Source organism: Ctenopharyngodon idella, chromosome 2 (genome assembly GCF_019924925.1).
Source record: "Ctenopharyngodon idella isolate HZGC_01 chromosome 2, HZGC01, whole genome shotgun sequence".
In the NCBI taxonomy this organism is placed as follows: Eukaryota; Metazoa; Chordata; class Actinopteri; order Cypriniformes; family Xenocyprididae; genus Ctenopharyngodon; species Ctenopharyngodon idella.
This window is the reverse complement of record NC_067221.1, coordinates 11,289,237-11,317,211: the sequence shown is the minus strand read 5'-3', so window position 1 is coordinate 11,317,211 and position 27,975 is coordinate 11,289,237. Positions and strand designations below refer to the sequence as shown.

The following is a 27,975-nucleotide window of genomic DNA, read 5'->3' as shown; positions in this document are numbered from 1 at the left end:
TGAATTTAATTTGTCCTTGCTGAATCAAAGTATTTCTGTCAAAATGTTTTATAGATAGACATACAGAGAGAGAGAGAGAGAGAGATTATTTCCAGCCCTATATTCCTCATCTGACAAAAGACAAGTGAAATCTCTGGTGAGCACCACATAGCAGACGCATGCTGTATTTGTCAGTATAATATATACAGTATGTGTGCTGGAAAGTCAGCGCTTGGTACAACTCTTGTCAAGAGGGTTGGGTGTGAGGTGGCATATTCACAGTGGGAGTGTGGGTGTTACAGGCCTGACAAGAGAGAGCAGGTGTCTCAGGACGGGCTGACCTCGCAGCTTTGACCCTGGGGGCCAATCAATCTAGATCTAATGGCAGGGAGGGGGCAAGGAGGGTTAAGAGTACAGGGTTAATTAGGGAGCCTCCATATACACCCCCCAAAAAATCCACTTTGCCCACTGTATGTTTCAATAGGGAAGCTGAGGTGCAAAATTTTTTTCATTTGTCATACATTAATGTACTACATGTCATTTTGAACTAAGGAATGATCATCGTCTGTGTCCTCAATAAAGTTTTTGATAGGACTTTAAGTTACTTTAATAATTTAATAACTTTTTTTGGGAGGGGGGGGGGGGGGGGGGGGGGATACATGTTGGGGCATGTATAAATCTAAAACAATTCACTTCTTGTTAGAAAACTACTGTATTTGATAGTTAATGTTTTTTTTTCTGAAAAAAAAAAAAAAAAAAAAATCTACTCCTTTCATAATGGCTCTTTACCTCAAGCCTTTTCTTTAAAAGAAGTGATGACCTGTGAAATATGAGCCGGTGTATGTAGCTTGAGATGGTTGAGGTTTCTCACTGTCTCCCATTCACATGCCACGAATGTTTGACCTTGGCAATTCCCACCAAAATATTTCTCAAACGACACAGGTTCTAAGTTTGTCACGGCCATTTGTGCGAGAGAACTTTTTCAAAAATGATGCAAACAATGACACAACATACTGAAGGTGGAGTAAATACCAACACGGCTGACTCTATGATGTCATGTGACTACGTGACATACAGTACCTCTGTGTGATCCTCTTCCTGTTTGTGCGTCAGCAGGAGGTTATTGAGGTAAAATGTCACGTGAGATTGCACGCTAATGGCTGCGGCTGATTAGAAACAGAACTTTGTGTGTTACGTCTGTTGGTCGAGCCTCTATTTCAGGCTCTTTCTATATTAACTGTAGTCCACTATGGGGTCCATGTTCACATACTAAAAGAGAACAACAAAGCAGCTGGTGGGTGACCTTCCACTCGCTCCAGTTAGCTCAGAGGAGGAGAGAGACGACATAGGCTGGCGCAACTCTCATGGTGCTCAAATACGATCCTCTCCCAGCCAACAGCAGCTGCTTCGCACTATTTTGGTCTTAGGATCACCACAGCAATCCTCTAGACAAGGAACAATTTTCACACTCAAGGGGGAAGGACTGCTCTAAAATAAAGCATACCTGTAAGCCTAGAGAGACGGTAATGGGAGCCCCCTGTCTGAGCTCTCTCTGTCTAATAATTTTCTGTATTAATCTGTGTAATCATTTAAAACTCTTCTTTGACTAATAATAGGTTATTAGACATGATTTAGACTGGGTGCTGGTGGTGAAATGGAATAAAACAATGTCAGTACAAGTGTCAAGACTTTGCAAAGTCACCTTTTTAATTATAATTTATATCAATAATTTCCAAAAAAAAAAAAATAATATATATCTTTATATATACGTTTCAGTGTCATTAAGGTGGGACAGTTCATATCAAAACTTTCTTCAACCTTTAAAATGAAAACAGTACATTCAAATGAGTTTGAAAATGTGAAGATATTACATTGACAGATTAAAGCCATTTCAAATGTCATTTTTAACCCTTCCGTGCTGTTGCAGGTCATTTTTTACCCGTTTTATGCTTTAACAGAGATTTACTGCAACTTTTTAGCTTAAAACTTCATGACAGCCTTGGGAAATTTGCAATTTGTGATTCTTCCGCTATGAAGTTTTGTACGGTCAATTTGACCCAGTAAGAGCTATGCTGGAACAGCACGAAAGAGTCAAATGCTGATTTACATTAAAACATCTTAAATACTTGCAGTTTTTTTTTTTTTTTTTAGAAAAATACAGAAATTGTAACTTTGCTTGGTAAAGAGATGCTTAGAAACAAAATGACACAAATCTTTATTAGTTTAACAAATGCCAAATTTCATGGGGAACTTTTAATTACATCTAATATGTATCAGGTCAGGATGGTATATAAACAGAAATAGAAAACAAAACAAATTAAAAATAGCCATGTACATAGCCAATGAGTGTAAATCAAAAGTGTTTCGCCCTGCCACAAAAAGGAAAAAAGAAATAATTCTTTAAAAATAAGTCTGTTCTAGATTTGAAGATTAATCTCTCTTGTCAAATGACAAGCCATCATCCATTCTGATGCTCTTCTCTTCCCTCCTCCTTCCCTCTCACATACTCTCGCAGTCTGACAAAACCTCTGTAAAAACAGTCACCCTGTTACTGGTGAAATTCATGCTTCACACGACACATACAGCCCCACATCCGTGGCCACCAAATACAACATGCACGCAGGATGTTCGAATCAATCAGCAAAAGATGCTGTGCTGTAATTTTAGTCAAGGCCATTTAGTGTCCAACTGTTGACTAAATATATTCTGACTTTGTATATAAAATAGATCTATTTATATGTATACATTTGTCATTTAAATATGGGTGCAAACGCACCATGTGCACATTAATTGCAACCACATCCTCATGCACCACCAGACCAAAATAACGGAGAATAACAGCAGATTTCCACAAAATTCCTAATTAAGACAGCATTTCAAAAACCACATATTGTCTGAGGTAAACTATAACACTGTTACAAATTCTTTAAAAGGCAACCATCTCTACATTCGCATTTATAACCAGTGGGTCGACCTGAATGTATTCAACACAATTTTGCAGGCATAATATTGAGGCAGGTACCGCTCTGCACATGTCAAGTTAAGGGGTAGTGCGAGGGGTTCGGGGGGTGGGGTTAAAGAGCACAGTATCAGGCCATGAAGATTAAAGGTGCAAAATGTAACATTTAGTCATTTCTCAAAAAATAAAAGCCATGCATTATACCCTACAGTAAGTACAATGTCAAACATACTCTCTCTATTTTTTTAAAGAAAAATACACACACACCATTTTACAATAATATTTCAAATAAATATATTTTTTAAATCAAACCACGCACTGTACTTGTATTTTTCAAGAGCCAATATTTAAATAAATAACATTTGATTTTGTTTTCTCCATAGGACATGTTAAATCTTACAGTTACAACTGTAACATGCTGTTATTTTTTTAAGGTTCGTATTTCCGAGAATGAGAATACAACAGACTAGATAACGGATCTTTAGCTACAGGTGCGGAAAAAAAGAACACAACAGAAAGAAAAACAAACACAAAAAATAGTCAAGACAAAGTCGTTAAACCAGTACCATGCACAGGCATGTCATGGATGAATCTCCTAATACAGGAGCAGATGTTAGACAAGGCTGTAGAGATGGGTAATGGAATAAGACTGGCAAGTGACCCTTTCAAAATGTGCATGGTGTTTTGAACCAAGTGGAAAGCGGACACTGGTACACACTCCTGCTGCCCAAACACACTGGCAACCCACTGCACATCTCCCCTTTAAAACGTCAGTTGGTAAAATAGTAAGGCAGCTGTTTGCTTCCGTCAACTAAAAGTGCATCTCCGAACATATCCAGTTAAGTCCCCCCATTCCACCCCTCCCCATAGCAGCGGGGTGGACATGCACTTGACTGGGTACGGCTTGGATCAGCAGATTCTTTTTCTTTCCCAACGACTGCTTGCTTCAGCTTTCAGAGCCCAAGCGAGTCACAAATCATCGCCAGAGGAACTGGGTTGGCTCAGGCCGAATGGTCCGGGTTTCGTCTTTCTCCCATGATTTGCTCTAATTCCAGTCGTCCAGTCCTTGTGCCTGTGTCTGAGTCTGACTGGCGCCATTTTGTTTTAAAGGCCATTGACGCAACTGCGGAGAATTAGGGGCCTATGCCGCTAGTTTTCATGAGCTCACTGAAGGGTCGAAACAGTTAGAGGGTAAGTAATTATGTTGAATAACATTCAGGCACAGCTGCAATTACATGGCAAGAGTAAGGTAGACTACATTAGTTGGTGACTGACATGGGGCAAAGATCAGGTTCTGCAAAATCCTCCATTTGAGTGCGAGAGTCTTACCTGAGTGTAATGTTCCGTCAAGTGAGGAAATGGACAAAAATAATTGCCAGTCCAATATTTATCAGCATCACTAGAATGACCAATATTGAGTTGGGACCCTGAAGAACCAACAAAAGACAAAGCTGTAGATTAGCAATTGAATGTAGAGAAAATCAAAACAGCACCTGCGCTCAAATAGCAACTGAAAATATTCTGACCAATACCGAAAAGCTGATAATTATCTTCATGTTATGGTTGATAAATGGCCACTATTAAAATTCTATAATATTGTTTTTAAATAAATACTAAAAACTAAAACCATTTTATATAAAATCTCAGAAAAAAGGTTCAGAAGCTGTCACTGTGGAGTTACCCTTGCAAAAGGTACACCTCTGTACTTTATTTACCCCTAATGGGTGCATATTAGTACAAAGTCCATTTCAAGGAAAGTCTGTTCACTCTGCGGCCACATTTGCAACGCCTCCGGCAGCTATTTTGGGCATCCAAGACCAAGTCCTATCTATTTGAATGGGGGAATCCTGAAATCTCAAAAACTCCTAATTGACCGTTCGCAAAGACCCGCCCCCCTAGTTACTGTTCTCGCGCAGTGAAAAACACATCGCGGAGCAAAGAAGACACTGACAACGCGTCGACAGACAAGACAGAGCAGGTTACTTTTGATATTAAACAAAGTCTCAAATTTCAAATGTTGTCATTTTTAAAGAAATTTAAACAATACTGTTTTGTAGCTCTTTAATGTGTCATGACAGATCGCTGTAGCGCTTCGTGAACCGATCATCTCTTCCTACTAGTTCATTTATTGCATTAATTAAACATGAATGAACATCATAAGGAATTTTATTTAAACCGTGAAAAGACGTCATTACACACAATTTTTCAAGTTCAAGTCCAACTACATTTATCTGCTAACTCCCCTGACTGCTTTGTTGGATAAAATGATTGGTTAGATCGCCTGTCAATCAAACTCCTGGCGAAGGGTCGATAGGCCTTTATCACAATACGTGTGTCGTCACATCCGGCTTTGATTAGTAACGTAAAGGAATTTCCACCTGCATTATAGTCAATGGACAGGTGCCAGTTTTGAGAAATTATACTTGTTTAGTTTAACATAACAATAAACTTGAATGTTTAAAGTACACATGAAATCAAAATTGACCTTATTTATTTTGTTAGCTCAAATTGCTAGTTTTGTGGTGAACAATTCATCCGTGCAAGTCAATCCACACAAAAAAATTGTTTGGCTTCGTAATATTTAATCAAAATCTGAAAATGACATCAGTTTGACGGCTTGAGTTGAAAACGCTTAAACCACTCCCCTCCGACCGTTAGTCTGCTATGAGGGAGAGATGGAGAGGAGGAGCGCTAAAGTAAAACCCTGCCCTCTATTCAATATTCCGTTTTACTTGGAAATACGTCACAACACTGGAGAAAAGATGTTTGCAACTTCCGGTTCACGGGGACTTTAAAACTGTTTATTTAGACTTACATGATATCCTACCATGTATGTCATCTTTCATTTTAATGTGTAACATTATCTGAGGGAAGCGATCATCAGCGCTGCCGGTGTAGATTAACGAGCAGCGCGCAGCTCAAGGTACTGCCAGAGAAATCATCGGACTGATTTCATTTTATTTGTAATGTTATTTTATTTATTTTTGCAATATATAACCACCCATTATTGTCTACAGCATAATGCTGTCCAATATTGCACTTAAACACGGAGGATATGATTTGTTTACGATAATCAAACCAGTTATTTTTGAATAATTTAAAAAAAAGCTTATTTTTCAGGCTAAATGAGCCAATGCGCATGTGCAATCCTATGGGAACAGGAGCCTCTAACTGCAGCTGCAGTGATGCAATGACTTTTTCAATCAGCCGATTGGCTCTTTTACTTAGAAGGCGGGACGTATTCCGCCATATTGTGCATTGCAGTTTCTCCCATTCATAACTAATAGGAGTGAACCATCTTTCTATATCTATAGTCTTTGTTAGTACTTTAAATGAGTGTAGTGATGAATGAAATATCAGTACCATATTGGATTTTAGAATAGAGATATTAAAATATATTAGTATTAGCCAATACTCTATATAAAATTGTGCATGCTCAATTAACCTATTTTACATTTTTAATTACCTTAATTAAAGTTAATCTTTAAAACACTAATAAATGAATAACACTGCTAAATGTAATCTTTAGGAAATCTCAAAATAAACATTATAATGTTGTGATGCTTAAATTCACTTGTAGCATTTAAAATGATTGATTTTAGATTTTTTTTTTTAATTTTTTATTTTAAATAAATAATACAGAATTTTAATATCGAAAGAATATTGGTAATATAGATGCATCGGAGAAAAATAAAATTTTTAACACTGCAAAAAAAGCACAGTTATGTTATACAAGAAATGTCATTCATGTTGCAGCTACTTACTGATTCCTCCTCAACAATGTCAGTAGTAATTTCCATGCTGGCTTTCTTAGTTTCTGCTAGGCTCTTTGGCTTCAATGATTCTTGTTTCTTCAGTTTGGGCTCGGGTTTGCTCTCTTTGGCCATTACTGGTTTGGGTGTCGGTGCACGGTACTGCTTTGCAGGCGGGGGCATCCTGGTAAGAGCAGTCGACGTTACATGGTGTTCTTCATCCTCCAGATCATCAGGTGGCATCATCACCTCAGCCTTCACAAAGTATCCGTGATACTGGGAGTGCAGCTCACCGTTCCCAGGGCTGGAGGCATTGGCGACCGGCGCCGACGGCTTGGAGGGTTTGGCTACGGGTACTACCTCCTGTTGTACTTCCTGTTTGTCTGATATCCTGGAAGTAGCCTTGGTGACACCCACTGCCAGGCTTTCGGCAGCAGGGGGCTTGTTTTCTTTTATGGCTTTTGGGGCACTTCTGTTAAAGAAGGGCTTTTTCTTGCTGAGGGGGGGTGAGGGAGGTGGTGTAGGTCCGGGGCTTTGGGAAGGGGACTGGTTTGGGGTTGTGCCTTTGCGATAAAAGTGCGGACTTCCTGAAGGCGATTTCTCTTTCTTTTCTTCTGGTACTTCTTTAATCTCAATGGGCTCACTGGAGAACCTCTGCTTGATATAGTCAGGGCCTTAAAAAGGTGTAAAGAAAGTCAGAATTAGCTTTATATTTTATTTTATTATATTTTATATTCAAAATGAATTTTTATTTAATATGTGTAATGTTTTATATGAATATGTTTTGTTATATTTTTATTACATTTTACACAAACTCAACATATGATTCTTAAAAAAACTGAAATGTAATAAGATCAAATTATTACTGTCTGACAAAAAGACCTTGATAAATCTAAATGCGGCTCAAACGCTCAATACTCAGAAACAAAACATCTCAAGGGTGCTGCTTGTGAATATCAAGCTCAGAATAAACTGCCAGCACAGATGCAATTTCACATTTTCAAAGTCTCAGTCTGTTAGTGTTTATGCAGGGATGGACATTAAGAACTTTGCCACTTGCTTTATGATTCAAGTCTGAGCTTCCAGTCATTCTCCAGATTCTCTAGACCACGGATATGGCCAGAGTGGCCTCACAGCTGACACAGATGGGCTTTCTAGAACTTGCACTGGATCGTGTCCAGGCCCAGGCTAGGACTGCAAATAAATCACACTGTTTATCAGCCTTTTTACAAAGCTGAAGTGTGGAACAGCTCATCTGCAGAAAGCCTTGACAACAAGCACTCTCAAAAAACAAAACTGTAAGTACATTTTAGGATCCTTTCAGTCCCTGTTGTTCCCCTGAGAAAATTATGTTAATGCTATGACGAGGTGAAAAAAAAAAAAAAAAGCATTTTAATATTTCTGGGAGAGCCTGCTGGTCAAATGAGAATTTATGAGCCTCACTGCATTGAATTAAGGTGATTTGCAAGATTGACCTTATATCAAACTTTGATGTATATATCATAATGTGACTTTTAAATTTATATACCTACAGCAGCCTAATTATTGTGAAATAAAACATGTATCGTAAACTAAAATGAGTGTGTCTCACTAATATGAATATTTGTCATTGTTATTCCAATTTTTTAAAGATGTGATTTCTGCAGCAAGATTCTTTAAGGTTATTTTGAAGAAAATTAAATGAACCTGACTAGACCTGGACAATATTTACCTAAAACATGAGCAGGCAATGCAAGATGTGCAAAATTTGCAACTAAAGAATCGACTCCATTTCAATTCATGAGTTGGAATTCAAGGTACGTTTACATGACAACAACTAAAAATGGAAAAGTTTTAGCGTAAAAACAACAACGTTGTCAAAACTATCCCCGTTCACACTGATCTGCGAAAACAACTAAAAATGATGCATGTTTGCCAGGTTAGTAGTTGGTGATGTCACTTTGTAAAGAAACACTATGTGCCTACCAAAGCCACTTGAAGGCAAGCCTGCAACCTTAGCCGAAATAAAAACATAATGCTTCGGTATGCCGGGAAGGAGACAAGAGGCCGTTTTTTTGAATGGATATCAATATAGAAGAGGCTTCACAACTCTGAATAAACTGCTTTTGTGGCCGGCTTATCATTTAATGAATTGACAGCCCATCAGCTAATCTTCAACATGTTTGCTCTTAAACATTTGTCTTGGATTGATCTATTTTTAGAGTTTACACAGAAAAAAATGCTGTTTTATAAGAGAAGTCACTGACAATTGCATGCCAGGTATGATTCAGTTTGCGGAACTTCTCATTCATTTCTCTGGTATTCACAAAAGTGATTGACTGTCACACAGCTCTGAACGAAATTCAATGACGTCAAGGATGTAATGTGATTGGAAAGATGTCCAAGTTAGCAGTTACACTTTCTCCAATGGTAGAGCCACGGACCCTCGTATCTCTCAATAATAAGGCCCTGTCCCAAATGGCAGTCTAAACACTTGCGGTCTTCCTACGCATCCTCACTTTCGTGACGTAATGCCGCTTTGACTGTCGGGAAGAAGTCTGCTGCGTAGCTTCATTGTGGGCTCGGCAAAAGTGCACACCAAGGACGCATATTGACCGCAAAGGGGGTGCTCCCGAGCATCCTTCTGAAACCAAAAATGGCAAATGGGACACCCTACGGTCTTGTGGACTTAATGGATAATATGAGGTGGGAGGAAAATCTGTATTTCAATGATTTCGTGAGCGAACCCAGGTTCTCAGGCGAAAGCAATACTTTTGAAATTCTGGGAAAGTGTTCTTCCACCTTGGTCCACAAAAATTAATTCATTAAATCTATGTATCTTCAAAGATTATAATTCTGAATAGTGCACAACCCTGCAGGCAAAAGATTAAACAACAATTTAAATATGCTACTCAGGTAGGCTTGTTATTAGAAACATTTGATCTTGTTCATAAAAGTGCATGTATTACAAAAGGAAACATGCATGCATTAGACTTGCTGTGAATGTTGTAATTCAGACAGCAACCACAGTTGTGGGGAATTAGCGATATGGTTTTTTGGATAAAAAAATCACCAACCCTTCATAGTGGGTAAACAGCAGGTTTAATCACACTGTGATTGTACCGTCATAACTGGCTGTTGTGCAATTAACTGACTGCTGCTAATGCAACAAACATTTATGTCTGACTGCAACGAATGTCTAATTTGTTTTTTAAACTCAATTTTTGCATAGCATTCCATGTTTGACAGCTGCTATTTTGTATCCTGGAAGTAAAGATGCAAAGTATTTCAGGAAGCAAGAATGGTTTTGAACAAGCCGTAGTGATCCACAATGTGTAAAATAAATTTAACTTCATAAGAAAGATCTCACTGGCCAGCAATGCAGACCTGCCATTAAGCTGGGGGTGGGGATTTAAGGAGTCCACATGGAGTGTTTAGGAATTATCCCGAAACCATTTGGTAATGTATGGACAAATGCCAAAGGCTTTTTGGCTTTAACAAGACTCTGGCCTAACTGAACTGAGATTAATGTAATATTATTGATATGAATCATGCATATATGGGCTATGTTACATTCGTCAAACATTAACTCATTTAATGCTGGTAATGCTAATTCCAGAGTGAACTCAAAGATGAGGGAGAACTGGATTCAAATGCAAATAAGGTTTAATGGTGTAATAACAAAAATGCAAACAGCAGAACACGAGGAACAGAACTGAGGAAATACACCAACATACAGCCATTGAACGACAGGACCTGACAATGAACACAAGAAACACTGGGGTTGATATACACAGAGGGTAACAGACTAACAAGACAGACCTGGGGAGAATCATGGAACTAATCAAACAAGAAAACTACAAAGGACTACAAAATGTGGCAGACACGACAGGAAACAAGAAATAAAACAAAAGTCCCGGGACAAGCACGGAGAACATTATAACAATATATAGTAATTTTAAAATGAGGAAAAACTGAATTTGTGTAACTAAATATGTGGCTACAAATACAATACAATGTACATATGACACACAGGGCAAACTATGTTAACATTTTAAGACAAACGCTATTCAGACTTTTAGTTTATATCATCTGAAACTGCAACAGCAGAAGGGAAGATTAATTTTCGTTATTTAACCTAAAATTGGCGTACAGACTGACACACACAAATGCGGACATGTCCACATTCAAACATTTTAATATAGGCTTCAAAAGCTTGCCCTTTTTTAGTAGATTTAGTTCACTAATAACTGACACTCATAACCTAAATATAATTTCATTTAATGTCAGTTGTGTACATATTCAAGCTCTAAAGATATCCCGGTGCTTGGCTCATTTTGATCGGATCATTGAATCAATGAGTTGTTGATTCGAGAACAGCTGAAATCAGATTAGTTCAGTTCACAAAGGAATTGTTCAATGTGATTTGTGAACCATTTCATCAAGTTCATTGGAAAGAAACAGCTTGGTCATGAATCAGACATTACTATCATCGTCTGGTTGGATATGTTTTTACATATTTATTGACGAGGAAAATGCTTTAATGAAATATAGTAAAAAGTATGATAATATGCTTTGGTACACTGTAAAAAATTTTTTTTTTATGATTTATCACAACATTTTTTCTTTTGTCAAAGCAACTTAGATAATTAATGTGGTTCAGATAACATGATATTTTGAGTTTCTGTTGATTAAACCAATCACCTTCATTGTATTAACTCAAATTTTTAATTTCAATGAACTCAAAATTTTACGGCAACCAGGTAACTTACTTTTTTTAAGTTAAACCAACAATTCTGTTTTATAGTGTATGTAGTGAAGTAAAAGTAAAAGTTTCCAAAATAATAGTACTCTGATAAAGTAGAGACACTTGAAAAATGTACACCCAGTTATTTTAGTATATTGAAGTTTAATGCTTTGTTAGTGTATAAGTGGTTTGGGCAAAATAAAAAGTTTGCTTATTTGCAAATCAATACATTATATATAATACAATACAATACATTATACAGTCTCTGCTAATCCTTCTTATTAGTGTCGTCTAATGAATAGTTTTTACTTTTAATATTTTTGTACTTTTACCCAAGTGAAATTGAAAATGAGTACTTATACTTTTACTGGAGTAATATTTTATTAGGATATCTATACTTTTACTCAGGTATTTGATGTGTACTTTGTCCAGCACTGCGTACCAATTGGTTAGGATAAAAATGAAATGTTATCTAATAACACTGTCACACATACAACTCTTGACCCTGATGTTTTCTTAAATAATTTGCAGGCATTAAAAGCAGTTCGAGTTGGGCACAGAGAGGCAGTAGATAATTTATGCAAATGGTATTCCTCCCCTTCACAACGCATTTGCAATTGCATCTGCTCTCTTTTTCTTTGCTTGACAGGGAGGCAAAAAAGAGACACTTGACCCAGACACAAAGACAAGGACACAAAGGGAGTAATTAGGGAGGGGTGAAAGGGCGTAGAAAACGTGTGCGCATGCATGAGAGAAAGCGAATGTGTGCGTGGATGGTGGGATACCTGGTTGATGGAAGTTGGGGGACAGTTCTCTGGCCACTGCTCTGGCGATATCAGAGTCCTGGCTGGCAGACAGGGCTGCCTGGTCAGCTGCCTCTGCTTTGGCCCTGGCGTGTGCGGTTCTAGGTAAAGCAAAGACACAGAGCTGGAGTCAGACAGCTTGGAAGATAAGATATGGGAGAAGGGTACATCATTTAAACACTGCCCCTGGCACTGTCAGTCACCACCACTGCAGTGGCTGCATGGCCAGAGTCCACAGCGCCGCTCACAACAAGCACACAAAGATGCATTCATTAACAAGCTAAGAAACAAGTTACTATACTGTGTACTGCTTTCATTTTCCTATTCATAAAAAGCGAACGGTGCTAAAAATAGAGCTAATTGTTGGCATTAAACTGTGGAAAGAGTACAGGACTGTCCTCTGTCAATAAACAAATATCTAGGGTTGGGCGATATAGCAATCTAAATGGATGCATTCAATTGATCAAGTGTCAGTAAAGGCATAATGTGATGATACAAAAGATTTCTATTCTAAATAAATGCTAACTACTTAACTTTCTATTCCGCATAGAATCCTAAAAAAAGTATCACGGTTTCCACAAAAAGCAGCACAAACTGTTTTCAACATTGATAATAATAAGAAATGTTTCTTGAGCACCAAATCAGCATATTAGGATGATTTCTGAAGGATCATGTGACACTGAAGACTGAAGTAATGATGCTGAAAATTCAGCTTTGCATCACAGGAATAAATTGCATTTGAAAATATATTCAAATAGAAAACAGTTCTTTTAAATTGTAATAATATTTGACGAAATTACTGTTTTTACTGTATTTTCGAACAAATAAATGCAGTCTTGGTTAGCATAACGTTAAAAAAAAAACAAAAAAACAATCATACTGACCCCAAACTTTTGAACCGTAGTGTTAATCTTAATATTTTTTTTCAGTCTGTTTATACAGTCAAACCAAAATTTATTCAGACACCTTGAACATTTCATTCATTAATACAGTTTATTCACTATAGTTTAAAAAAATGGTAATAAAATATGACAAGATCTCAGAGTTAAACTGTGTCAGAAAAAATTAATCTTAATTATGTCAGAAAACACATGGTCAGGTCAAAGTGTCTGAATAATTTTTGGTTACAAATTTTTATCAATTTTACTGGTAGTCCACTGTATGAAGAATTTTTGGGTATAATATGTCACAGTTTACTTTATTTCGCTATCCTCACTTACATAAATGAACTATAGTTTCCTGCACCCACTAGTAAAAATATATCAAAAATGTCTGAATAATTTTCGGTTTGACTGCATATTAAGGTATATAGGCATTTGCTATGAAATTATTAATGCAAGGAGCATTTCCGAGTAATGACGCAAACAAATCTTCAAATCAGAGTCTTGAATTGAATAATTTAAACTGATAGTTTGAACTGATTGACTTTAATGAATTAAACACTCTCTTAACTCTCCAAACACTCCCAAACAACTGTAAACACTGGTTTTGCTACTAAAGCTCAAATCAAATAGATAATCAAACCATCTCTGCCTTAATGCTCTAGTACGTAAAACTTGTCAAACACTTTAAGAGCATTAAAATAATTGACATATGCACAAAGTTTTATGGTGCCTCAAAAACCATTGTAAATATATTGTGAATATTTCATATTCAGCAAACTACTCCATATTTAATCCACGAAATGTTTAAATATAACTTAGTATTTTGTATCAGCCCAACAATGCCTTAAATAACCCACTGGATTAACACTTGTTAAGAGGATGTATTCATCAGTGAAGAGAGAGTTTTGTATACAGATGTATGTAACAAGGCCTATATACAGTATATACAGATTAGACTGTTCTTATTTTAGGCAGTGGCCTACTTAAAAATTCCCATCACATATCCAGAGTAAAGTAAAATTAGTGCCATCTTCTCTCTCATTGTTTGTTAAAGATTAACCATTATTATTTTTTTATTCTTTGCACCAATATTTTACCATGTAGTCTTAATATGAATGAAGTCATAAAGTGTTAGCCGGCTGTTAAGGACTTGAGTTGTCATGAAACATTCCAGACAAAGTATCTTTCGAAGTTCATCCACACTACAAATCTTATGCTAAGCTTGCTTTTAAGGGATCATAGTCTTTAACTGTGGTGAGGAGCTTTGTATTCATCACATTCTAAGAAGAACTGTGTGAATAAATTAAACTGAATCTAAAGCTCTGGCTGAATGAATTAAACTATCCAGCCTTCTTCCTAAAAAACAAAGCTTTGCACTGTATATACATACTACAGTATAATTGACATATATAACACTGGTCCTCTGCTAAGAATTGCAATAATGGTGATAAATGTAACGTTAAATAGGAGGTAGATATACTGTTGATTTAGCTTGATTTAGAGAGTGGTAGCGATAAAACAAATATACTGAGCGTCTGGCGCTTGTATAGAGCAAAAGCAGCTCTAATGCCTTGTGAGAGCGAGATTGATGCTTTATTATGGTTCAGCCCAAACCAGCACAGATCAGCTCCTGGTCTCACTCGGCCTCTGGATTTCTGTAACTACTTCAGGTCTAAATTAAAGCTTGTTAAAGCTGGGTTTCGAGAGCTAGACTAAGCTTGAATAGCATTGCTGTTACAGTTACACTAACATTCAAAAGTTTGGGGTCAGTTTTTTAAAATAAACTTATAATTGTATTCAGCAGGGATGCATTAAATTGATCAAAAGTGAAAGTAAAGACATTAAAAAAATATATTTCAAATAAATGCTGTTCTCTTGAACTTTCTATTCATCAAAGAATACTGAAGAAAATGTATTTCGGTTTCCACAAAAAATGTAAGCAGCAAAACCGTTTTCAACGTTAATAATAATGAAATGTTGAAATGTAGCTGCTTACATTTTTTGTAAATAAAAATAATGATAATAAATGTTATAATAAATGTTTCTTGAGCACCAAATCAGCATATTAGACTGGAGTAATGATGCTGAAAATTCAGCTTTTTCATCACAGGAATATTTTACATTTTTAAATATATTCAAATAGAAAACAGTTATTTTAAATTGTAATTAATTGTAATTAAATTTCACAATATTACTGTTTTTTTGATCAAATAAATGCAGCTTTGGTAAGCATAAGAGAGTTCTTTCAAAAACAAAATCTTACAGACTCCCAACAGTAGTGTATATTGAGAAATTAAACCTGTAAAAGGAATAGTTTACCCAAATATGAAATCTTCAAAATTCATTATTTACTTATGTTTTACATTTATGCATTTGGAAGGACATCAATAACATTTAGTAGTAAAGATTATCAGTGAAAATATACGTAATTTTTGGTCTGTTCAGAAACGTATTATCCAAACGTTTCTGCGAGCGAATGCAAAGTTTCTCAGGGGAACACAAAACATTTGCGAGAGAACGCATTGAAATACATTTTTTTCCTTCCATTTCATATTTTTTCCATCTCCATGTTTCTTTAGGGGCTCCATATAATGCTATTGTATGACTTGAGAATACTTGTAATATAGTACACAAATTAGATGGATTTTTTGTTCCACCAAAAAGAATGACAGCTTATGGGTTTGAAATGACATAAGGTTGAGTGAAAAATGACAGAATTTTCATTTTTGAGTGAACTGTCCCTTTAAATACATTACTACTTACTACTGATTCCAAACTATTTCAAGTAAACAACAAACATGGCTCCTCTAAACACACAAGACATGTATAATATTACCAATATTAAGAGAGCGTCTACATTCTATTTGTCAGGCAAGTAATAAGCAGCACCTTCTCTAGGCGTTAATGGACCTAATGTGATATTCTTTGGAGTCTGAGCCAGAGAACATCTCCTAGGCGACAGATGGAGCACTTGCAGAAATTCTGAGGGTTTTAATTTGGCAGTGTCTCCTCACATTCGCCCACTCTATCGCACACAAGAGCTCAGATAAAGATGTGAAGAGGAGCACATCCTCCCTGCTTGAGCTCACAGCAACTCAACACGTGTCTCGATTCTGATCTGTCCAGTTAGCCTTTGCAAATGTACATTTCTGTACATATTCTTATAGTGCTGCTAGTTTATATGATATTCCCACTGATGTGCTGGACTACACTGATAATTAATATACACATTATAGGGCTGCAAATCACTAAAAATGTTTTATCGTGACTAATCTCATAATTTTTCTTCAGTTAACACATTCAGTTCAATGTATATATATATATATATATATATATATATATATATATATATATATAACATTCCTCTACATAAACTGTTGTGGAGGACAAACAGAAGATTAAGAAAGAGGGGTTAATCTGTTCAGGTAATCCCGCCCATTAAAGCCATGACCAAATCTAGATATTTGCAGGATACATACATCTGTCATGAAACCAATTTTTTTTTTTTTTTTTTACAAAATCATCTCAAAAAAGAAAAAAAATAATAATTTCCAACAAAAATATCATACTTTATAATGACTGTGGAAACTATTTTGAGTACAGTGAAATTAAATAAAATGACAAAAAGATACAATAATTGTGGTAAGCATTATATTTGGGCAGGAATTATGATTACCAGGTTATAAAGAAAGTCTGTGCTGACAGGATAAATGCGCACACATACACACGGCTTTAAACCTGAGTGCTCTAACAGATGATAACAGGACGCAGACTGGCTACTGTATCAGTGACGGCTGCAAGACTATATTCTTGTCAGCGATTGAGAAGCCAACTCCTGCCTTGCCTTATTTAGTCAGGCTCAGTGCTGACACACAGTGCACACATGTGTGAGAGAGCACAGGCCTGAGTACCCTCTCTCGCTCTCTTTTTTTCTAGACTCCTTCAAGGCAACCCGAAGCCTTCTCAGACTCTCTGCACATTCCCTGAACCCTCACAGTGCTTATCACTTCTCTCCCTAACAATCTTCAAAGGCATTGAGATATTTTATTCATCCAGCAGCTCTGGGACATATTACTATTTCATTAGCTACATGGACTGTGCAAGCTTCATTATAGCAGCTTTCATTAAAATTCATACTCTTTCAGCTATCAGAAAGAATGAATGGTAATGAATGAACAGGACAAGGACGTTTTTTTTGTGCTGACAGAAAGAAGTAAATAACTGCATTAATAGAGCTAAGCAGAACGTTCAAGCTAGAAAAACAATGAAAAACACATTAAAGAAACACTAAATACTATTGTAGAAATAGTTAAAAAAAAATATTGTGTCATTATTTACTCACTATTTACATTTCAACTGACTTTCTTTTCTTCATGAAACACAAAAAGAGAAATAATGTACTGGTCGCTCTTGAAATTACAAAGAATTAGGACTGGAGTTTCAAGCTTTAAAAAAAATGCAAAAGCATCACAAAAGTGGTTCACATGAAGTTTTACAATAATTTGTCTAATAAACGGACTCAAATTTAGGTAATTAAGCACTAATAATCCTCAGTGAGATGTTAACCACTAAGACCAGATCAATGAAAGAGAGCAGAAATCGAGAACCAGATCAGTCCGATTCATTAAACTGAATCATTTCAGACCTGTTTTGTGAACTGAATCAACTGATTCACTGAAAAGCTCACACTCGAAAGAATAATTCATTCACAAATCTGACATCACTACTGAACTTTCTTGAGCACAGCAAGAAAAGCTGGGGTGAGAGTAACGATTTTCAGCATATAAGTAATATGGGCCACTTTTATTTTTCTGGTGCTTTTTTGTCATATTGGAGCTTAACAGCCCCAGTCCTCGTTCACTCATGTTAAAAAGAGTTCCTAGGATATTCTTCAAAAATTCACACATTGTGTCTCACTGATTTCATACAGTACGAGTTTGGAACAACTTGAGGGTGAGTAAATGATGACAGAAGGTTAATTTTTGGTTATCATTTTTGAGTTATCCCTTCAAGCATAATGTTGTCATTCTTACTACTGATGCATTTTGTGAGAGAGAGAAAAAAAATTCTGAGGAAAAGAACAAATATGAATAACTAAATGTGTCACTCAAATTGAAAGGACATCCCATTAATAATAAACAAGTGAGAAATTTGACCAATACTCAACACTAGTACTCTATACCAGCACTATAGCACCAAGGCTCACATGTCCTTCCATGAATCAGAGGTACCGCTCAGCTCACACAACAACATTATTGAGTTCCTGTTTAACACACTCTGATCTTCACAACCTGCTTCAACTTGCAAAAATCGATGTGTGCCTTTAGCCAGCTTTGTCAATGAACTACAAGAGAGAAAATAAAGGAAGTTTTAGTGGTTTTCTGGAGTGGGAAAATGCTGTTTAGAAAACAATATTGGATATTCCCTTAAAGGGAACCTATAATGCCTCTTCTCACAAGATGTAATATAAGTTTCTGGTGTCCCCAGAATGTGTGTGAAGTTTCAGCTCAAAATACCTCACAGATCATTTATTAACTTATCAAATTTGCCCCTATTTAGGTGTGAGCAAAAACACGCCATTTTTTGTGTCTGTTTAAATGCAAATGAGCTGCTGCTCCCGGCCCCCCTTCCAGAAGAGGGCGGAGCTTTAACAGCTCGCGCTTCGGTTGCTCAACAACAACAAAGCTGGAGAATCTCACGCAGCCAAAATGACGATTGTCGGTGGCGGTATTCAGCCTTACATTGTTCAAACCAGAGTCGAACAGAGATGGAGAGACTCAGGAGGAAATTTCAACTTTTAGAATGTAACTGGACATTTCTGAACGGTTAGTGGATAAATTGATCTAGTTGCTGTGGAGTTGATTCAACTCGTCGACTAGCATGTACCGTCGTGTTAATCTTTTGTGCAAATCCAGTGTTGAACTGACCATCATTTGTGAAGCAGTCCAGCGTAAACTGATTTGCGCAAATATAACACTTTACTGACTTTCCTTCATAATTGAAATTCAACCATGGTGTCCTCAGTGCAGAGAGTCTATGTAGACTCTTATGTTGGCTGGTAAATCCAACATTGTATATCTCCAGCTGCTACAGCAAGTAAACAGAAATAGTGGACTTCTGTGGCTCACTCAGGGCAGTATCTATGCTAACATGGCAGATCATCACCAGTCATGGGCGGGGCTTATTACCCTTACGTAAGAGTAGGGAAAAATCTGGAACTGCGCATATGGAGAGACTGTTTATGATTTATGGGGATTATAAAATGAGCAGTGGGTGGATTTTTACCATTATAGGCTGGTTGTGGCTGTGGACACACATCTGTGTTCAAACACCTTATAAAAGTGAATTTTGCATAATAGTTCCCCTTTAATCATTCCATGTGTGACTTAATTGATAATTATGTGTTATGTATGATAGATATAAAAAGAATGGACGGTAATTCAATCCCAGAGGTATGAAGCAGCACCGCCTTTGAAAACGCATTTGCCATTTGATCTACACATACCACCACACCATGAAGTTACATAAGTATCTCCTCTGAGCTTTATACATCTGCACTTAACTTCTCTTTTAGGAATGTATATGCTTAAATCGAAGTAATGAGCAGTAAAGCATAAAAGTACCAAGCAACTAAAATTTTTTAAACGATTATAAATGTTACAACTGGCACCCCTGATTCCTCTGTGACTTCATTCAGTACATCCTGTTGGCTCTGCATTGATTATGTGATCAGCATGAGAGCTATGGCCAGGGGGCATGTGATGGCACTCATGCAAACAGACTATTCAACGGGGCTCTTCTGCACAATAGCTGCCTGCCTGTTTGCCTGGTCACTTCCTTGCTGCGTTTTGCTCATTCACATAAGGGCGAATGAGTAGCATCCAGCTCCTTTACAGCTTGGGATACTACATGCATGTGATATGTTGGTTGGAGGAATGTAATTATTGTGAGCAATACTGTTAGTTAGATGTAAAAACATATGTCTCATGTGCAAGATAAAGAGAAAAAAAAAAGAGATCAGAAAGAGAGTGAGATAAAGAGCCAAGATGTTTTCGTGAATAGATGCAATTGAAAGTGTGGTGTAGGATTGATCTGGAGGAAGTATTAACCTTGAGGTGGCAATTTCTACTTTTGTTCTGGCAATGGCAGACGCTCTTATGGCTCCTTCAACAGCACGGTCCACTTTCTGCTTCGTCTTGGTGTTCTTGAGGGGAATAAGCTGCTTCTTGATACCACGCACCAAAACGTTATTTTTGTACTTCCCCTCTTCTTTCGTTCCATCAGGGAACATTGTGCACCCGTAACCATGCCGTTTGTTGTTTATCCACTCCCCTTCGTATTTCATCCCATTGGAGCGCTCACTGACTCCGAAACCATTCCGCTTGTCATTCTTCCACTCGCCCATGTACGACTCAGTTGTGGTGGCATCAACGTTGTCCTCAGCCGGCATGTACTCGTCTGCCACTTCTCCATCGCCAAAACTAATGGTGGAGTTTGCGTCGCTAGAGCTTATGCGGCTCATGGTGGCGTCACTTCGTGCCGAACTGCGCTTGCTGGATATGGAGGAGCGGGAGTCGGACTTCCTCAGCTGCTTGAGGCTCCCGAACAGCGAACCTCGTCTGAAGAGGCCCTTTTTTTTGCCGGAACCCACTTCGCTGTCGCTGTGGAAGTTCAGAACAAAGCCACCGCGGGTGCCAGCAGGGCTGTCAGACATGTGGTCATGCAGGACAGAGCCGTTACTCTGTTCGCTGCGGAGGGAGGCCAGTGAGGTACGCAGCGGGGAGCGGATGACAGTGGCCATGCCGTAAGGCACGCTCTGACGTACGCCATAGCCGTGTCGCATGCCGCCCATCCACTGGCCCTGGTATGTACCTGGCAAAGGGATTAGAGAGACTTTAGACTAGATATTGCATAACACATAATACAGGGATTACATACAAAAGAAAACACTAGAGGAACTAATATGTCTGGGTGCTTTGATGTTTTTTAAGCAATGTTTAGATTTTTTTTTTCATCACCATATTTCCAAGCTAATTAGATTAAATAATGAATTAAATACATTTCAATAATTAAAATAAATAGATTATTTAAAATAAATAATGTATTCATTAATATTTATATTTTATTTATTTGCATTCCCTGAATGAATAATAAACAGTATCAGTGAATGATAATTCCATTTCCTATTTTAAGGAGTTCTAAACTGTACTAATCAAAGCTTCATATATTATATCCTAAAATCTTTTAAAAGAATCTATTAAATATTGAATTCAAGAATAAAGGGAAGCATCCACTAATTGATAAATCATTTTAAAGGCTTAGTTCACCCAAAAATAAAAATTTTGTCTTTAATTACTCACCCTCATGTCATTCCAAACCTGTAAGACCTTCGTTCATCTTCAGAACAGAAATTAAGATATTTTTGATGAAATCCGAGAGGTTTCTGAACCACATATAGGTAGCAACGTCATTGCACCTTTCAAGGCCCAGAAAGGTACTAAAGACATCATTAAAACAGTCCACGTGACTACAGTGGTTCAACGTTAATGTTATGAAGTGACGAGAATAATTTTTGTGCGCAAAAACAAAACAAAAATAACGGCTTTATTCAACTATTTCTTCTCTTTCCTGTCAGTGTCCTACGCTGTTGATGTAGACACAGTGTAGCGCTTCTGGGTTCTACATCAGAACGCCAACTCATTGGTTCAGAAACCTCTCGGATTTCATCAAAAATATATTAATTTGTGTTCCGAAGATGAACGAAGGACTTACAGGTGTGGAACGACATGAGGGTGAGTAATTAATGACTTAGTGATGTTGAAAACAGCTGTACTGCTTAATATTTTTGTGAAAACTGTGATGCTTTTTTCAGGATTCTTTGGTGAACAGAAAGTTCAAAAGAACAGCATTTATTTGAAATAAAATCTTTTGTAGTGTTGTTCATTTTTCTGCTTTTACTTTTGATCAATTTAATGTGTCCTTGCGGGGTAAAAACCTCACTGACCCCAAACCTTTGAACGGTTCTGCATGTCATCACTATTCAATAAAGATATAAGGCCTTTTTACCCTATTGCCACTATATCTAGGTTATCTAGGCTTTTAATTTGACCTTCAGCAAATATGCAAAGAGCTAAAATGCATAAATAAAATAACATCAGATTATTTCTGAATAAATGATCAGGCTACTAATATACAGGTGTAATCTTATCCACGTTATGACGGTGAAGTGACGAAGTGAACAGCTCTCTCTCCTATATCTCATATGCCGGCCTGTCAGACCTAACAGCTTCAACAGCAGAGCCAGCACTATTTTAAAACATGGAAGTAATCTGAGCCGTTGTGAAGTTTGTGGCTCCAGCCAACCATAACTCTTATTTACCTATTTATCCACTTATTCCTTATAATTCTGCGTATGTCATTGCCTCTACAGCAGTAATAATGAGAAGCTAATATTCAAACAACAGGTAAAATGGCAGAATGGAAGTGACTTATGGAATATACATACAGTGACAGCAGCACTCTGTTTCAACAGCCTATAGCTGAGCTATCAGTCCTTTCAGGACTTTTTGCAGAAGATGAAAGTGATTTATGAGTAAGTGGTAATGTGTGACCCTGCCTCATAAATTCAACAGTAGGTCCACTCTCTGACGCCACCACATTTCAAGAGAACTTCATGGTTCTTGCCAAAGTCTTGTCTAAAAATATCAAATTACCTTGGATTTAAACTTAATTATGTACTACTGTGCAATGTAATTTAAGTTATTTATTGTTTACACACGTTGTAACTTAGTTACATTTAATAAACCAATTTCTTAATCAAATAAATTTTGACTATATAATTTACATTTAGTTTTAAAGGTGTTGCAATATCAGGTATTAATTTTATTTATCAGGTAACAAACACTGTAAGGAATTTTATGAATTATAACAGAAAAATTAAAAATGCAACATTTTATTTTGTTAACTATAAAAAAATTACATTAACAGAACAATAATTATGAAGTGAAATTCTGAGAATAAAAAGTTTTATAATATTAAAAATATTCAATCTTAAAATATACAGTGAAAAAATATTTGATATTTTACAAGGCAACACAATATTTACCACAAATTAATGCTAAAATTATGTTTTTGCTGTCTCATAATTCATATGCTGCTTAGTTAATGTTATAGCATTATTTTTGATTAATTTAAGTTCATCATGTGGCCTATTTTACCACCTATTAATCAGTTTTTTTTTTTACAATACAAAGCACATTTAAGTACATTTGAAGATTAGCATTATTTTAGTTAATGATATACAGTATGCTTATGAACTGTAAAATATACAGGCACCAAAATGTCACTTATAATGCGTGAAACATTGTCACTGTATTTTTAAGTGTACAAACAGGTGAATTAAATTAACAGGTGGACATTTCAACACTTTTAGCTTCATTTTTTAAATATATGTCCATTTTCCCATTTAACTTCAAACGACTGAACTGATGGCACAGAATTCTTACAATACGTCTTGCGAAAGAAATAAGTTGAGATAAGAGCTTGTCTGCTCATCTAGTTTGCTAGAAGAGCTTTCATTTGACATGTTGCAGATGTAACTATTATTAGCCATGACCTCTGTGAGCAACTTCTGCTGACCAGTCCAGTTATATGCCATACATCAATTCAACTGCATGGGCAAACTGCTTCATAAATCTGTAGACCATGATTTATGGGCAAAATCTAACAGTCAGGCACTGGAAATAACTCAAGACAATCTTGCTTTGATCTTTCACAAACCAAGAAGAAAAAAGAATCCTTATTATATTACACATAAGGGGCCTTAGTTTTATAATGATAGCCTATATTACAAAACAGAGACCTGATTTCACTCCGCAGCAGCATCACATACACGCAAGACTTTAAAGAACATTAAATAGGTCAAGTGATGTTTAGCTGAACTCACCCCCGTCCCCGTATGTTTCGACCCCATATCCATCTTGCAGTCCATTACTCCATGTGCCTTCATACCTGGCAGGTGTGTTGAGACTCTGGCGAACCCCATACCGACCCTTAAATCCGTGACTCCACTCCCCGCGGTACAGCCACCTCCCCTTGGACTCCACGCCGAGCCCGTGCCGCTTCCCCTGAGCCCAGTAGCCCTTGTACGTATTCCCACTGGGCCAGGTGTACACTCCGACTACCTCAAACCCGTTGGACCAGGACCCGGAGTATTCGCCCTGGCCCTTAGGGCCGGTGCAGATGCCGTGTCCGTGGGCTTTTCCGTCCTCCCATCCACCGCAGAAAGTGCCGCCATCGTCGAAGTCGAACCGTCCGCCCGTCATTCAGATGAAGGGTTGAAATGAAAGTGTTTACGTCTCGATGGTTGGTCGTATGTCGGATGCTCAACAACAACAACAACAATAAAATGGGGGGTAAATATCAGACTGCGGGCGCAGTGGTGTGATGCGGTGGTGTCTGCTGGAGATGGGTGAGCGCGCGCATTGGTGCGAGTGTTGGAGGATCGCGCACAGGCGCCGGAGCCGCAGGCGCTGTCACTGTCGCCGTTCCTGGCTTTTTTAATGATCCTCTCCCCCCTGTTCGCTTCACAGGGAGGGAGAGAGCGAGGAGACAGGAGCCCAAAGCCGGGCGAGAGACACCCAGCTGATGACGTCAGTACTACAAGCCCGCCCTCGCGTTGTACCACATTCACATTGTTTCACATTATGGGTGGGTGAACGTTGTAAGTTTTAGTTTTTGATTATCAGAAATAGGACCAGATAGACAGACAGGTTTCGATTCGAATGTTTAACCATATTTTCTAAATATCTAAATGATTTCCCTTTCCATATTTATTCTATTTTCAGCTCATCCCTTTTTTATTTTATTTATACAATATTTAAAAATGTATTAGTTTCTATATAGCATACCCTATTTCTGTATTTTGTACAATTTGGCAATAGGCTATGTTTATATGCCAACGTTTTTGACTCTGACTGACTACACAGACAGATAGATAGATAGATAGATAGATAGATAGATAGATAGATAGACGGATGATAGGCAGACACAATTGTAAACAGACCAGCCAAACATATCCCAGCTTATGTATCAAAGCTTTGATATCACATTGTTGACAGCTATGTTGAGCAAATTTCATAATAAATTTTGTTGTGACAAAATGGGCTGCAAGAGGACCTTGAGATTTATGGATCTGGCATAGACTTTTATTGTTTCTAAGTTCTCCCACCAACAGTGAGACCAGTTTAGTCCACAATTAAGTCTATAATTATGCAGCTTACCTTATTGTAACTACTAAAGAAAACATTGTTAATGTTGTCACAACAAAGTAGCCGGCCACTGATACGGCTACGCTAGTCCTGGGTGGATTTACGGCAGCTTTGATGGTGGTAATAATTGGCAACTACACTCTTCTAACCAAAAATAGATCCTGAAAATGTATCATTTCTCTGTGACATCAAAGTCATTTAGGCTACAGAACTGCCAAAACCCATGTGTGCCATCTGAACACATTTCTGCAGTATGCAGTGCAGACTGCAATTATATGAATTCTCAGATTATGTCAGACACTTGCTGAAAGATGAATGAACTTGTGCCATGCAAAAGGTGACAAAGAACGTCATCAGTCCTCAGAATAGAAACACTGATCCATGTGGACAGTATTTTACAACAACACTAAAACAATGAACGCAGAAGTACATAGCCTACCGCTGTGGTAAGTTACTTAACTAAAGCTAAGTTTAGTTTCAAGGTGTGGGTGATACTTGTCAGATATATAGGTCATAAAATAATGAATTTTCATTTCATTTAACTTGAATCAGATTTTTACCCAATAGAATGCTAGTGTATTTTCTGACGCCTCCTATCTCTGACATTTTGAATTATTCTTAGTAGCAGGTGTTGTGAATGAATAGGCTGTGAAATAATCTCATAATGTATTCAAGCAACATTGAATGCCAATAGTGACCCCTGGTGTCTATCCTTCATGTTTTACGCTCTCAATGCTCTGTATACAATACAGTATCTCCCTGTTCAATCCAAAGGCTCAATTATGTAATATCTATAGAGTTTAGTCAAGATTCAAGTTGTGTGACAAGTATGACATCCATAATATAAAATATAGCCTATCGGAAGAAGCCAACTGCTATAATAGAGTATTATTATATGTGAATCTACAACATTATATTTATTAATGTCCAAATGTGAGTAGTTTCGCTTAAATTATTTAATTTTTAAAAGTAATTGCTTTATGACCCATAAGAAAAGTAAAAGCTTGCTTCAGGACATTTTACCATAATCCACCACAAGGTGTCAGTGTGTGCTTGGTACATTTCCCATTGCGTGTGGAACACACTTAAAATGTCACTTGTTATTGTACATCTCTTTTATGAAGTATTAAAATCTATAAATACAGATTCCCTCTCTTATGCCTCATTTTGAACGCAGCCATTGGTTCTAAATACACATTCGGTTTATTTCCATGACTGTTTCAATCATTTTGAAAAATTATATGTAGTGAAGCAGGCCTCTTGCTGGTTCCTTTTGGGCAAACGTGGTTATGATGTCAGTGTCCTTTCCCCCAAACAGCAGCTGTGTTTAAATAAATAAGCAAAGACAGAACCACTCCCAAAAAAACCCTGCACAGATTCTTATACCTAAACAAGAGAGAGTAAAATTAAATTAAGAACAAGAAAAAAATGGTCTATTTTAGGATAAGAACATTGTTTTATGCAATCGTCATATCTCCGTTTTGTTCTAACTGGATGTTTTTGTGTGTTGTAGGTTACAGCAGAACAGTTAAATGATTCTTCCTTGCATCATAAACCAAGCATGACCATTTATAATCACTTGAAAAAATTGGCTTACATGAATGTTCACACCAGGAACTAATTCGGTTGCATCATTGTTATCCAATAGTTGCCAACATGGTTATCCAATACAATATTTTTCTCATATACATGGCCACCTGACAAAATAAAGCACTTTGGGCGCACCAGCTGGTCATTTAAGACCTGTTTCGTGCCTCTCGAGGCAGTAGTTCATGGTGGTTCTCACAAAGCCTGGGCCCTCTGTATTTGTTTGGGGGCACTGCAGAGAGTTCAGGCCTCAAACGGGAGGGAATCAGAACAGCAAGCCAACAATAACACTTGCTAAGCACTTAGATGGAACAAAGACAAATCCAGGGCTGCCAGTATGTCCCAGAGTGCACTGCAAAGCCAAACTATATTCCTATAGATAAAGCCATCTCTGTGTCTTTGTAGGAGAAATGAACAACGTGCGTTCCTTTGTGCCTAAAGAAATATTGCTGAAGATAACACATATAAAATGTGTTTGAAATTTTCTTATCATGACGTACTATGACATTTTTGTATGCCATATTGCAGTGGATTTTACCCAGTAACCCCTCATCAAGGACAAGACGTCAAAGATTGAGTGCTCAAATATCTCAGAAAAACAGTGAAAGAGATCAAGCGGTTTTCTTTGCCTGCTAAAACAATGTAATTGATACTGTACAGTTGGCATGGACTTAGCCGTGTGTGAAAGTGAGATTTGCTGTATTCTGTGGACACACGTGTACTGTATGAATATATACAGATACAATGGGACACATAAAATACTCTTTCTGTCTTTGGTCTTTATCTATCTGAGCTGTTTCTCTATACAGTTGTTCATTATCCGATTTAAGTCAAGTTTTACACTTGTTCATCATGTGCACAAAAATGACAACAGAACTGCACAATGTTGCCATAATTATACACAACACAAAGATAAAACAAAATCTGGTTGTGAAGTGTAGTCATAAATTGCTGTTGTGCTGATTGATTGCATAATTCAGGTGGACGGGTACATTTGATATGCTACTCCTTATCGG

At 37.2% G+C, this 27,975-nt stretch overlaps 1 protein-coding gene across 3 annotated transcripts; it reads right to left on the bottom strand.

The window, feature by feature from the left end:
* Nucleotides 1-1,663: 1,663 nt before the first annotated feature.
* jph1b (junctophilin 1b) lies at nucleotides 1,664-24,738 on the bottom strand. 3 transcript variants are annotated; one of them, XM_051874890.1, is made up of 6 exons: nucleotides 24,049-24,738; nucleotides 20,213-20,975; nucleotides 12,202-12,320; nucleotides 6,703-7,364; nucleotides 4,268-4,365; nucleotides 1,664-4,163 (listed from the first exon to the last, which is right to left on the bottom strand). In XM_051874890.1, exons 1-5 carry the CDS (start codon nucleotides 24,425-24,427, stop codon nucleotides 4,285-4,287), a joined length of 2,004 nt encoding a protein of 667 aa, XP_051730850.1. In that variant the 5' UTR covers nucleotides 24,428-24,738; the 3' UTR covers nucleotides 1,664-4,163; nucleotides 4,268-4,284. The 3 variants fall into 3 exon arrangements, with proteins under 3 accessions (XP_051730850.1, XP_051730838.1, XP_051730828.1); XM_051874878.1 differs by having other exon boundaries at nucleotides 1,664-4,105; XM_051874868.1 differs by having other exon boundaries at nucleotides 1,664-2,507; nucleotides 24,049-24,737.
* Nucleotides 24,739-27,975: the final 3,237 nt, after the last annotated feature.